Below are 14,490 nucleotides of genomic sequence, written 5' to 3'. Positions count from 1 at the left end.
TACAGTTTTTACTCTAATTTTTCCATTTGTTTTTTTAATTACCGCACATGTCTCTGAAATCTTTGGCAGTTTATAATACAGCTCATAAAAATAATAGCAAGCAGTGGCAGTAATAGTTCAAAATCTTGTACAGAGCTGCAGACAACCAACCTTATTATCAGTATACAGTGGTGCCTCGCAAGATGATGTTAATTCGTTCCGCGAAAATCGCTGTCTTGTGAAAACATCGTCTTGCAAAATGCGGTTCCCCATTGGAATGCACTGAAATTCATTTAATGCATTCCAATGGGGAAAAAATCATCGTCTTCCAAAAATCGTCCATAGAGAAACCGTTTTGCGAAGCACGGACCCAGCTGTCAAAATCGCTGTCTTGTGAAAAACCGTCCCTAAAAACCCCATTTTGCGAAGCATAGACTCAGCTGTCAAAATCGTCGTCTTCCGAAAAATAGTCCCGGAAAAAAACCGTCGTGCGAAGCACAGAACAAAACATCGTCTAGCAAAAATCACCCATAGGGAAAACTGTTTTGCAAAGCGCTATAGCGATCGCAAAAACCCATCGCCTTGCAAATAAACCATTTTGCGAGGTAATCGTCTAGCGAGGCACCACTGTATTCCATACCCATTTTTATTCCCCATCCCTGGAACAGAGCAATCCCTTGCTCAGTTGGCATCCCATGGCAACTAAGTATGTGCATTGGATTGTTTTGCTCTTCTTTTTAAAGCTTCTGAAAAGCTTTATGTTCCATCACGCCCACTGACACGTCCCTCTTTACACAGACAGGGATATTTTGACTGTCTCAAGATCTTTACATGGAAAATGAGTCTGCTATTAGTAAACAGCAATGCTAATACAAATTACTTATTACACTACTGTTGCCAGAATCCTCAAGGCAGCCAGGCCATTACTAGCTTGGGGATTCTGGGAGATATAATCAAAAAGTAACTTTCCTTTTTCCTGCAAACAAGACACCAGTATATTCTGCTGACAGTCCTTAGGTAACTGCAAACTCTTCCCTCACCACCTGATTATTATGTTGTTGTTTTTTGGTACCAGGTTTTTGCCATTATAAAAAGCCAATCAGAATAGCGTACTGTTCAATTTGAAATGTTGCAATTTCAAAAATATGAAAACGTAATAAATGTATATAGAAATTGTAATGGTATGTTCAAGGCCAAATCCACCTCATCTGATGGTACCTTAATTGCAGGAGCCTGTTTCAGCCAGACTTGAGTGTGTGTGCATGTGGGGGGGGGGGGGAATGGATAAGAAATGTTATTTTGGAGATTTACCACAGTTTAGGTAAATTTATTTGTATTACTTTTTAATTTCTCAAAGTGAGCAGGCATGTGTTAATTTTAATTCTGATATTGTATTCATTCTATTTCCCTCCCACCCCCTCTGCTCTGAGCCCTTTGGTTCTAGGACAAATAAGATATAAATTAAGTAACTAAAATACAACATGCAGCTTTTTCATTGGAAGCCAACATCTTCAGGGAACACATTTGCCTGGAAGAAACTTAGATAATATGAAGCTAATGTTGCAAAATGTTATAGCTCAACTTCAAAACCAAAAAGAGATGACTCACCCTTGGAAGAGTAGACAGACTCTGAACAACAAAAACAATAGGGTTGCCTGCATTTTTGATTGCTTCCACAGCTTCTTCATGAGTCGCATCTTGCAGGTCTGTTCCAGATACCTGCAGAGTGATAAGACTATTCAGATATTCTACTTTTCTCAGAGTATAATGTTGGAAAAATAACAATCTTGCAGGCACCAACACTAGATACCAGTGAGAGGGGGTTTTTACAGCCTAGATAGTCCTCTGCCTTTGGCATTTCAGGCAAGCCCCTGCCCCTGCCCCTCTTCCTGTTTGCATTGTCTTTGTTGTCAATACTCCTTCTTTCCCTGACGTCTGAATAAGCATGAAGCATGGATGTCTCTTCCATGTGGTGGAGACTCCATTTTTTCTCCTTCCTCTTTTTTTATTCTACTGACTATAACTACAAATGGTAACTATAAATAAAGATACCTTTTTGTACTCTAAATATTTCTAGAGTGATTTTATCCTAGCAAAGTGCTAGTTTCTTTGGGAAACTGGAGGGGGGGGGGAAGTAACAAGATTGAGTCAAGCTCTCCATGTTGTTTGTGTGTGTATGTGTTGTTTCTCCACCTGATAGTCTGCTAACTAGAAAGGAATAACCAATATTCCCCAAAATATCATATGTTAATGGAAAGTTTTAGACTGCAGAATTTGTCATCTGAAAAATGATATTACCAGATTTACTACAGCAGCATATTTCTTCTCATCATTTCAATGTTGTCCTTACCAAAATTCAGCATAATATCCTATCCATGACCCTGAATTTGCATTTATATTTGGAAATAAGTATTTTAGACACATAGGAAAAAGCAAATAAAAAGGGCTTCTGAACAGCAGGCTGGCTCATACATTTGGCTCATTTGCTCAACTTATTCACACCATGATCCTCCAGCTGTTTTGGAATGGCTTACTTTTCTGCACTTTATTTCTAAGTGACAAATAGATACTGGGCATTAAGATTTTATGGATAAATTATGTGGGACAGGGACAAATATACTGGAGAACTTGCCTTTATTTCAAAGATTAGTCCCAAGGATGCAATTTCAGTCATTAACAATGCACATAAGGCCAGCAAGTATGAACACAAGAAGCATAAAGGAGCTACATTTATTTATACATATCATTAACACTTGTAATAGGAATTGTGTATGTTAATATGAATAAACAGCAGACATGCATCTCCTCAGCAGTAATATGGACCACCTCACACTTAAAACATGAATACAGCTTGCATAACACAAATGCATACTTGTAGCCGTAAATGCATTTAATATTTCTTTTATTAATTACATGTATCTGACCCTTTTTCATTTAGTAAGCTCAAGGTAGTACACATGGCTTCCCTCTTCCCCACTTTTAGTTTCGCAACAACCCCACAAGGCATATGGAGGAGGTGGAAATGACTGACCTGTGAGTTTTATGGACCTCAAATGTCCCAAGTCCCAGTCCAATGCTAAGCAATGTGCCATCATGGCTATCTATTTGCTCTTCTCAAATACATACATACCAGTGCTAGCACCAGAAGTCATTCTGCAAATGTTTATATAAAGTCAATGGCTTTGCTTTCCAAACAGGATGCTTACCTCCCCTGGTTTGGCAGATGCAAGAAAACTACATTCTTTAAAGTTTACCTCAAGTACTTCAGTTTACCTCAAGAATTTTATCTCCAGTCTTGAGTACTTTTGTTCTTCCTGCTGGGCTGTCTTCCAGAACTTGCTTGATGAAGATACCTTTAAGCTCCTCTCCATTCTTCAAGCGCTTTATAACTGTATGCCCACCAACAATACTGATGCCAAGAGCCTCATGCGGCTCTCTAAAAATTTCAATGCTATAGAGAGAAATGCAATACTTTAAATGCAAGAAGTTTCAGTTATATGCATTTTATTTAACTCTGTGATCCTGATAGTAGTCTAAACACATTGCGCTTTGTAAAATGTAAAAGCCTTTTTAAACGAAAAACAAATTATGTGTTGCAACCTAATGGGAACTGCAGGGTGGAAACTAACACTTTTAATGAAACAAGCAAAGCAGGATATTCACACATCTAATACTTCCAAAAGGCTTATATTAGATGAGATGTATACATCATCAACCCCCTGTGCACTAGAAAAGACTGATGAAAATAACAACTACAGTGGTGCCTCGACTTACGAACATCCTGATTTATGACCATTTCAAGTTACGACCAGTTCCGGCCGCAAAATTTTGCTTCAACTTGCAGCCAGAGCTTCTAGTTATAATTTTTAAAAGGCGGGGGGGGAGGCGGGGAATTCAAATTGCTAATCATTGGTAGGCTAAGAGGCTGTTTCTTTGTAACTCTTTCACCCCGAAGGTTAGCGAGTGTGTGACTGGAGGAGGCTTTGGGCTGCCTGGTTTCTGCTTCTGAGTGAGTGTGTGTTTGTTTTGCAGGGAGGCTTTGGACTGCCTGGCAAGGTAAGGTGCTTTCTGCTTTTAACTGCCTGTTCTGGGTGGGTTTTGCAGGGTGGGTTTGGGCTGTGGGGGTCATGTTTCTGTGCTGTGTTGTTGTTTGTTTTTTGGTGGGTTTTTTGCAGCCCCAGCACCTTCTGATGGGGCTTGCTCTGTTGTTTATTTTTTGGGTTTGGGTTTTTTTAAAAGCCCCAGCGCCTTCCAATGGGGCTTGCTGTGTGCTTTATTTACAGTGATGCCTCGCAAGACGAAATCAATTCATTCCGCGAGTCATGTCATATTGCGAAATTTTCGTCTTGCGAAGCACGGCCATAGAAAAATTCATCTTGCGAGTCACCCCAAAAAAATCACAAAACGCTTTTGTCTTGAGAGTTTTTCATTGTGTGAGGCATTCATCTTGCGAGGCATCACTGTATTTATTTATTTATTTGGTTTTTTTTTTCAGCCAGAATGGATTAATTGCGTTCCAATGCATTTCAATGGGAAATGGTGCTTCGACTTACAACCATTTCGAGTTACATCCATCTTCTGGAACGGATTATGGTCGTACGTCGAGGCATCACTGTATAGACAACAGTTCAATAATAACACATCATGAGGAAATTACAGATGAGAATGGCTAGATGACACCCAAAGGTCTACACAGTCCTGCAAACTATGTCCTATTAGGATTTTAAAAATGTATTGGACATCATTTCATATTGAAATTTAACACAACACCACTCACAATATTTTTTTAATTCTTCATTGAGTTTGTATCAAGAGATTGCCATGCCTCAATGTTTCTTTCCATCCCACCTGCTTTCTAATATGTTCAGGGTGTCTAAGTAGTATTCTCTCACTTTGTATTAAGTAGGTCTGTCTTTAATCCAAGGTTTAGCTTGGACTCATTTGTTATTGCTACATGCCATCAAGTTGCTTTCAATGTACAGGGACCCTAATAGGGGTTTCAAGGTATGAGTGTTGTTCAGGGAGTGGTTTACCATTGCCGCCCCCATTAAATTTCCATGGCCATGCAAGGATTTGAAATCATGTCTTCTATCCACTCTATCCAGTGGCTTTCCCTATCTATCTTTTTGTCTGTTTAACTAGTTGTTATGCCCTTCTACTCATCATCATCTGTATGACAGTAATACCTACACCATAACTGTTTACTTATTTATTCAATGAATTTCTAACCTGCCTTTCAGAGTACATTGCTTTCAAGTTGGTGATATATAGCAAAAAGTCAATCCATAAAAAATATCAGCACAGGAGAACATAATAAAGTGTTGTGCTGGAATTAAAAGCCTATATTAAATTAACTTGTAGCAGAAAAAAAAGATTCCCAAAGCAATTACTTTTTCCTCACAAAACAGCAAATCAGTGAAATGCCAACTGGAATAAGAATGTTTTGCAATTTCCTGTTGACTTTTATCCTTTTCCCTTATTTGAACTTTGGGTTGTTGTTTTTTTGTCCCACCAGTATGAGTATCATTGAACTGTGCATTGGTCCCAAGAACAATGCAAACAAATTAACAGAAAATAAGGCTGTCAATAGCTACACTTGGAGAATACAAGGAGGAGGAGAGTTAAGATGCATCCAGCATGCAGAACATGTGTGAGGAAGACAGGAAAGAAAACTGCTGTCCAGTTTTCATCAAATAGTTTAACATTTACATAGCAGCATGTATATCCTTTAAGTTTATTCTGTCTGCCTTTCCCTAGAACTCAGCATTCAACATTCAGGTAAAATCAATTGATCAGCTGACAGGCAAATTTTATTTCATGAAACACTGGCAAACAATAGGGATAGAAAATTAAATGATTTATGAAAATAATGCACCCATTTTTGCTAAGTTAAATAAATTGGTTCCAATTCAGACATACTTGTGTATCAGAACCCAATGCCAACTCTTTTTCCTGCCCATTTCTGTTTCAAAAATTAATCCCACCAGGTCCTCAGAGTTTTACAGCTTTCTACCATTTTGCAAGTTTAATGGGCTGACTGGCAAATTATTCCAATGAGCACATGCTAATGCACATGTATGCCTCTGTCTCAATGTAGTCATTGAATGTAAGCTATTTTAAATATTTCTTTGTTTAAATATTTCTGGGTCAGTAATTCTTTCAGATAAACACTGCCCTAAGGCCTCTGATAGAAAGCCATTTAGCAAATATTGAAGAAAAAAAACCCAAGTTCATTATTAAGTGAATGTTTAAGAGTAACAGTGTGTTTCTGAAAATGGCACTTTGTAGGATAATTATTTGAAGCAGACACTTGAATGTGTACAGGCTCAAATACTTTGTGTGCAACTTAACACAATATAAAGAGGGTGAATCTCATCATCTGCAGTGGTTTTTCAAAATTAAAGACTTCCGATTGACACGCATCCCAAGTCACAAGGCTCCTTTCGGATCCAATTCATTGTGGAGAAACCATTCGGGGGGGGGGGGGAGAGAATACTGCTGCTGCCAGGAAGATTTAACTGCTGGCAGCAAGTTTTGGAAATGAAAGACTTCCCCTCTATCCCTTTGCCCCCAGAGTAGAATTGTCTTATTGGGCGGGGTATGAATTTAATTAATAAATAAATAAAATTCTCCATAATGAAAGAGATATGAAGGGATCCACAGGACCTTTGGGCAGGGAGTCAGGGAGGGGAGTGGAAACAGAGATCCTTGATTTCTGAATAAAAATCACCACACCTAATGAGGTCATCAGCCTTACGCAGCATAACGTCTGGTAACAGGATTTCAGTTATAGCTTCTCAGTATAAAGTTGCCCTACCTAAATTTATGAGAGATGCCCATAAATTTAGAATGCACACAGTACAAGCAGATCTATGCAGGAATGCATGAACCAGCAATACTGAACTACATACCTCAAACAGAGTGGGAAACTAGCAAGTTATAAGTTCCTTCAACAGATCATCCGCTAAGCATTCATTGTTTTTGTGCAGTGTGAAGTAAAAGAATTCATAACTACTCAATGCAATTCCAGCATGCTAGAAAACAAATGGTCAAATAAACAGTGTCCAGCAAAAAGATGAAAGATAAAGCAGATCAGTGTATACTTCATGCCTCACAGCCTCAAATAATATCTGAGGCAAAAGAAATATTGAAACACTTGCCAACTTACATTTGGGGGGGTTCCCAATGACTGAAAATTGGAGTTTCTTCTCCTTCTCCTTCTTCTCTCTCTGGCAACTCACTAAATAAAACAGAAATACATTTCAGCTGTCCTCATGGGATATGCAAGGTGTTAACCAAGAATGTAGATGTCAAGTCTGCATTTTTCTGAAGCTCCCAGGGCCTGGGGGCTATTTTCTTAGGTGTTACTTCTTCCAAGTGTCACACTACCTACCTCTCCAGTGATATCAGGAGGAACTAGAAGATCAAATCTGGTTTAGAAAAACAATTTCCAATTGTGGAAAACCAGTATGCATTTGTAAATTAAAAAGTGTTGGTAGTACAATTTATTGTAGAGGAGAATTGTGCCTCTTTGAAGTGTGATTTTTCTATTTCAGATTTTTTACATTTACCGCAAAATATATTTTTTTGGGGGGGGGAATTCTCCATAAGTCTCATAGCCAGTAAACCAGTCTGCAAGTAGAAAAGGGACACGTGGACCTTGCAGCACATAGTTTCAACCCCTTGACTGAGGCAAGATGCAAAACTAAAGTTCACACATACTACTAGGATATATAGGCCATCTTCACATATATTTATCTCCAATTAATGCCTAGTGGACACTGTTTAGTAACTTTATTGATTAATAATTATGATATATTTGCTGTTGATATGTTAGCAGTCTGGCTTTGAACAATAGAGTAAAACATCTAGGAAAATGTAAGAAACTCTGGCTTTCTTGTCGAAAAGGGTAAAAATTCCTCAATAAGGCTAAAGACATGTGAGGAAACAGTTCTACCTCATAACCTACTATAGTTCCAGCAAAATACAAAATATGCTGTAAACAGTTTTTGCATACCTGGACACCCCTACTCTAAGCAGAGCAGTCTCTTGAGTGTCGCTGTGACCACCGTCTTCAGTCTTCAGTTTATATTTTTCAGGATCATCATCAGTGTACAGAGAATTTTCATGGTCATTTTCCATCTTGGCACCTTGGAATTAAAGGTGAGTTATTGTTCCATGGTGTTGAGATTTTGCTATGCAAATAGCTATCTAAGAAGGGGCAATGCATGTCAGATAAACAATACATATAGTTTTGTGATAACGAATTTGGTTTAAAAGAGCGCACACATTAGACCTACATAGAATAAGAATTAGGAAACTCATGTCTGGAAGCAAGACATTTATGTCTTGCTCCCAGAGCCTCCACAATGCCACTGAAAATAACAGTGCCGTTTTCTTCCTTCCAAAGGTTAGAAAGCTACCTTTAAGATGAATGAATATAATGACACATTGAAGTCATCCATCACTAAGCAGCAGTAGGATTATGCTTTCCCATCATCCTACCACTGTTCAGGGATGGATGGTTTTCACGACTCCTTTCCCCTCCTTATACTATTTTGGGACTCATGAATGCCATTTCCCTGATCATTCCTGCCAGTCGGAGCCAGTGATGTACAATAGAGCAGACAAAATACAGGACTCCACAAAACCAACCTATTACAGGAGCAGCAGGGAGAACTCAATTGATTTGGGCCAACCCTTGGCCGGTTGAAGAGCTGTTTCTGCCCCATGACATGTAAATCTTTACATGGCATGTAAAAGCAGTATTAATTTTGATGCAGTTACATCCGGAATTTACCACTACGGCTGCTAAACATGACATAGCACTAGTTGGCTCAAAAAAGGACTTACAGGACTAAGAAGCATCTGAAAATCTTGGTTTGTTTTCTAATTACCCATTTAACAGCTTACAATTCAGACTCTTAATAAACTGAAGTGCTTTACCTCCCTCTTTTTCTCTCTACTGTAGCTCTCTGAGCTGAAGAGAAAAATTTAAAAACATCTAGACATTTCCAGCCACAAATTCAGCTTGATGAGGATCTTATGCCTTACTTAAACTTTCTATTCCCCCCCCCTCCAACACCTGCCAGGAATTCAGAATTCTTTAATAATCATTTAAACACTATACATAAAACAAAGCATGCAAGTATGGATTTTTAAAATGTAAGCTGATGTGGTGGAATCACAAACAAATCACTAATTGCCAATCACTGTTTCTTCAACTATATATTTAAACTTTTTTTTTGGAAATTTTATCAATTTGATTTAATTTTAAATTATTTTTTATCTTTTAATTTTTTTAAAATAATTGGCCAGTTAAGGGGACCCAAGGCAGTTCACATTTGTTAAACAAGTAATATTAAAACACAACAAATTACAGATAAAAAACTATTAAACTTACAATAACAAATCAGTTAATTAATTAAAAAGCATTTGAAAATTTAAAAACAAGCTTGGAAAAATGAAAGAAAACAAACAAACAAAAAAAGGCATCCCAGGACTCAGCCATACTTATTAAAAGTCTCGCTGTTCTTGGTCATGCCACAACCAAGAAAGATGGAGTAACCCAAACCAGAAGGGATGGAATTAATGTACTTTGTTGTGAATCACACTATCAAGGTCCAGTTTGACAGTCAAGAGACATCCAGAAGATTTCACAAAGCAGTCCCCAAACAATAGCATCCAAAAACAACAGTTGCTTCCTGCACTGATTTGGCACAGGAGCCAAACTTATATGGGGCAAATTAGTCATTGCTTCCAGGTGCACTCCCTGGCTGATTCCCTTCAACACTTACAACCTGGTCTCAGCTAAGCTCTCAAATGAACCCCCCCACACACACACACACACTCCCTATATCAATGTAATTTTCCTATGTGCTTTGGAACAACTAATTGCCCTTTACCCATTTCACTTACCTTCCAATATTTTGTTAGGCCAACTGTAGTTCTCCGACACTCCAAGGAACATTGAACAAGTGCTAGTATTTTCTTCACTCTTCAGAAAAAGAGAGAAACATGAAAACCCATGACATTGCTCTGTACTGCTAGAAAGAAGCTGAAACAATTTAAGACCTAAACCAACAACTTGCTAAAATGAATGTAAACTAGCCATTAATGAAACCCTGCTTTCCATATTCAGTTACTGCTGCTTTCTGCTTTCTTGGTTTATGCTTTGAGTACTATTTTTATTGAATCCAGTGTCTCAATTCTCTTTTTCTGAATACAATCATACTATTTAGATAGGGGTGTTTGTCAATACAATAAAACAACTATACAGTATCTGAGGTAAATAACTGACATCCCACCATTTTACTTCCCATTAAAATAAGTTTTTCTTTTTCTCTTGACTGAATATGTAGTCATGTACCTCTTCAGCTTTAGGGCCAATTGCAAAACTCCCTTCAGCCGTTTCAGGAGGCTTCAGTTCTTCTGCCCATTGCCTTGCAGTTTCCAAGTCCATCCCAGCAAATGGAGCAGGCTCCTCCACATCTAATGGCATATATCTGCCACACTCCTGGTCCACATCATACTCTTCGTCTACTAGCATCTCTCGTTCTTCATCAATATCTTCCTCTCCTGGTTTCAAAAATTCATGCATTTCCCATGACTCCTTATCAACATCCGATTCATTCTCAGCAAGTTGAAACTGCCTCCCAAAATTCAGGATAGGTTCATCAACAAGTTCTTCTTTAGAGAAAGACACATCCCTGAAGTCCTGAGCAAAATACAATATCCCTTTAAAGACACACATGCAGGGCAAGAAACTTTTGCTTTCTGAAAGGTATGTCCTCAGAACATCTTAGACAGTCTGAAAGACCCTCTCTGTTCTTAAAGAATTAATTGAATAAAACTATTCCATGGCATCAGATAAGTAAAGCTGCTACTTTAAATGAGCTCATAAAGGTCTTCGCTTATATAGAAGTACAATTGCAGAGCTTCACTTCTTCTACTGATCGAACAGTTTCAGAAGCCAATTCAGGCTAACAACAGGGATATTTTCACAGGCCCCTTACATGGGAAGAGGGTAGAAGTGACCTCCACTATCCCCAGAGGACACAGTGACAATCTCATCAGCAGTGATAAAGTGCCTCTACTGCCCCCAGAAACTGAGCATCCTATATTAAAAAGAAAGAAGGCAAAAACTGTGCATTTCAATTTTATGTCACTTTTCTCATCCAATTGGAAACACTACACATTTTCCTCATTTCTGGTGAAAAACTAAGTTTTGGGATGGAGGACAACAGAAGAATAACTAATATAGCCAGACTGAAATATTAACCTCCATTTCGCTTGAAATCTCAGCACTAGAGATGGGGACGAAGCACCAAAATGGCGCTTTGTCGTGGGTTGTCAAGTTTGAACCACAAATTGCCCCCCCCCAGTGGCCCAATGAACCATGAATCAATTTGTTGGTTCATCAGGTCATATTTTTAAAAAAACAACCCCTGAGGCTATCTAAAAAAAAAGAAAACTCTGGCCTCCACAGCTTTCCTATACCGCATAGGAAGAAGGGGGAAGTAATCAAAGCAATCCCCTGACTCCACTGCCTTTGCAAATGCAGTGGGGATGGGGAATAGCTTCGGTGGGGCTTTCCCCCTCTTTCTATGCCCCAGTGGTGGCATAGGAAGAGAGGGAAAGGGATCAGGGGAGCCCCCGGCTCCATTGGGGCATAGAAAGAGGGGGAAAGCCTGACCAGCCATTTTATTTATTGGACTTTTATTTATTTATTTATTGGACTTATATACCGCCCCATAGCACTACAAGCACTCTCCGGGTGGTTTACAATTTTTAATTATACAGGCTACACATTGCCCCCCCCCCAGCAAGCTGGGTACTCATTTTACCGACCTCGGAAGGATGGAAGGCTGAGTCAACCTTGAGCCGGCTACCTGGGATTTGAACCCCAGGTCGTGAGCACAGTTTTAGCTGCAGTACAGCGTTTTAACCACTGCACCACGAGGCTCCAGCCCCACCGCTTTTACAAGGGCAGCTGAGCCAGGAGATTGCTTTGATCCCTTTCCCCCTCTTCCTATGCCTCTGTGGGGCATAGAAAGAGAGGAAAAGCCGGATCCAAACCATCCCCCAGCTCCGGGGGTAGGTTTCCCTTTGGCAGGCTTTAGCAAGCCACGAAAAGGGAAAATCCCTCTCTGCTTATGTCCCCGAGGAACAGCTGATCTGCGGGGGCATAACCAGATAGGGAATGAAGGGAGAAATATAAAAGGGTTATATTTGTTGTTTCGTGTTCATCGGGGTCTCTGGGCTCCAAGAATATGAAGCAATGAATATCTGATGAATCAGGGATATTTGTTGAATATCCTGATTCATTTTTATATTCGTCCCCATGTCTGCATGGCATCACCACAACTTTAAATGTAACAAAAACGAAGATCAACAGAAATCGAGGAATATTGATGACTCGATATTTTTGACTGGCTCTTGAGACACAGAACATCCTGCAGAACTCTTAGGATTAGTGGCAGAGGAAGCCTCATATTGTTTATTTTCTCCCTTAAAGAATAAACAAACCTTCATCAGGAAACTAGCAAAACTGCACTTTTTTAAGCACAAAGAATGGCAAGAAACTAACTCATGGAAGGGTGCATTTGGAAAGGAACTGACGCAGAATGCAGAAAGTAAACCAGAAGGATATAAGCCCAAGTGATAAAGTGTGTGTGTGTGTGTATGTGCGTGTGGGAATATGGATTACAAAAAAATAGTGAAATGTGAAGAGAATAGCGAGGAACAATAAGCCAAACATATGGGCGGAATAAAAATTATACTAAAACCTTTACATTATACTAATTTTATATCCTCCACTATGGCTTACTTTTGCTAAGTTCTTATATACATGAAGTTAGTGAAAACAACAGGGCAGTTTCCAGTCTCATCATCTTTCATGTATTCTACTAGCCTAAGCAGAATATTTCTAGAAGAATATAGCTCTAACTTTTCAGTGAAATGTTTTAAAGTCTTGAGAACCAGGAAATGATGTGGGAAAACTTAATGCTGTAGCATTGCAAAAACTAAACAGCTATAGATTAGAACTCAGACTCATTTTAAAAAGAATTTATTGCCTACTTCTCTGCAGCCATGTTGCCGTTATTGTTATCATTTCTGCGACCACCAAGTAATTCATTACTTTGTGAGTTATTAATGTGCCACAATGTAATCACCAACAGGCCAGGAAAACATAGGGAAATAATATGGAACCTTGAAAATACGTATAAAAATACAAATGAAGAAACACAACTAAAGAATACATACCTTACTACTTAGGAATGATAATTGAATGCAATAAAATTTGAAAGATGCCAGTCAATACACTTCTAAAAATGCCTTCTAACATCCTTAAAAATTGACTTTGGAAAGTAACTACTGTATGTGTTCCTTGTTACATCTAAGTAACATACCTAAAAGGTAACTTTGTAACTGTTACATTGTTCATTACAAATATTATAGATAACTATATATTACTATAACTGGTTACTTCCAAGCTTTGAACCTTGCTCTGAGCCTCAGAACCTCTTGGATAGAAAAAACATTGCAAGAGGATAATTTTAAATATACTTTAAGTATTATAATAAAAAGTGAAATAGCATTTGTATCCTATGCCTTAAGCAGGATAAATCTCCATCACTCACCAAAAAATATGACAATTGCAGAACATTAAATGCAACCAACCCTAGAGTCAATCATTCATACTCTAATCATTTATATATTTCATAAAGTGTCTTATAGCTGAAGAACTCAAAACCAAAGAACTGGGGAATGATTGGAACCATCTACAGTGCTTATACAGCAAGGTAGACTCAAGCAGATCTCAAGCAGATTAGCATTAGGCATTAAGACTGAAAGTGGTGAGGGCTATACTTAGGGTGAGAGTGGCAATGGCATGCAAACATCATCCACATCTTCCCACATCACACCACTCAGAAGATGGCATAGTATGTTCACTTGTAATTGCATTTAACTTCATATGTTCTCTGCATTGTTATGACAAGGAGCTTTGCATTCCCAATCAGATGTTTATGACAAATGCATTACAGTATCCCTTACTTCTAGGTGGTATGGGAGGTGAAAAGGGAGGGATCTGCCTACATCCATATATCCCCGTCACAAATTTAGGCGTCCAGGCTTTTAGACTGAATGCCTGTATAATGCCTATGTGTTGCAACAGCAAAACAGGAGTTCATGTACATACCCTATGCAGAATAATGTATTCTGTATAAATTCATGTTAAGTAACTCCAGAGAATTGGGCCAGAGTGCATGCAATATAGATAAACTATTCTCCTTCCCCTCCCCCACCCTCCCACTGAAAGGAAGGAAGGTATCAAACAAGGTTGCCAGTGAGCATGCCTGAATACAGACAAAATGTTGGCAATATCTCATTGAGAACACTGTGGCATCACTGAACAGAAACTTCTCAATAGTAGCATCTTCCATTTTCTAATGAGGTCGGTAGAGACTTTCTCGTTTAGGTAAAACTTTACTAGGTTTCACTGCTTTT

The 14,490-nt window shown here is 38.7% G+C and overlaps 1 protein-coding gene across 5 annotated transcripts in view; it reads right to left on the bottom strand.

The window, feature by feature from the left end:
* The window catches only part of PATJ (PATJ crumbs cell polarity complex component), a 219,626-nt gene that overhangs the window by 136,171 nt on the left and 68,965 nt on the right, over positions 1–14,490 (bottom strand). For all 5 annotated transcript variants that reach the window (XM_072997719.2, XM_072997722.2, XM_072997721.2 and 2 more), the window contains exons 20-25: positions 10,349–10,696; positions 9,898–9,976; positions 7,997–8,129; positions 7,148–7,219; positions 3,253–3,430; positions 1,588–1,698 (exon numbers count right to left, since the gene is read on the bottom strand). In XM_072997719.2, the coding sequence (XP_072853820.2) occupies positions 1,588–1,698; positions 3,253–3,430; positions 7,148–7,219; positions 7,997–8,129; positions 9,898–9,976; positions 10,349–10,696 (921 nt within the window). The remainder of the gene's footprint in view (positions 1–1,587; positions 1,699–3,252; positions 3,431–7,147; positions 7,220–7,996; positions 8,130–9,897; positions 9,977–10,348; positions 10,697–14,490) is intronic.

Source organism: Pogona vitticeps, chromosome 4, assembly GCF_051106095.1.
Source record: "Pogona vitticeps strain Pit_001003342236 chromosome 4, PviZW2.1, whole genome shotgun sequence".
NCBI lineage: Eukaryota > Metazoa > Chordata > Lepidosauria > Squamata > Agamidae > Pogona > Pogona vitticeps.
This window is presented reverse-complemented; position numbering and strand designations above follow the sequence as displayed.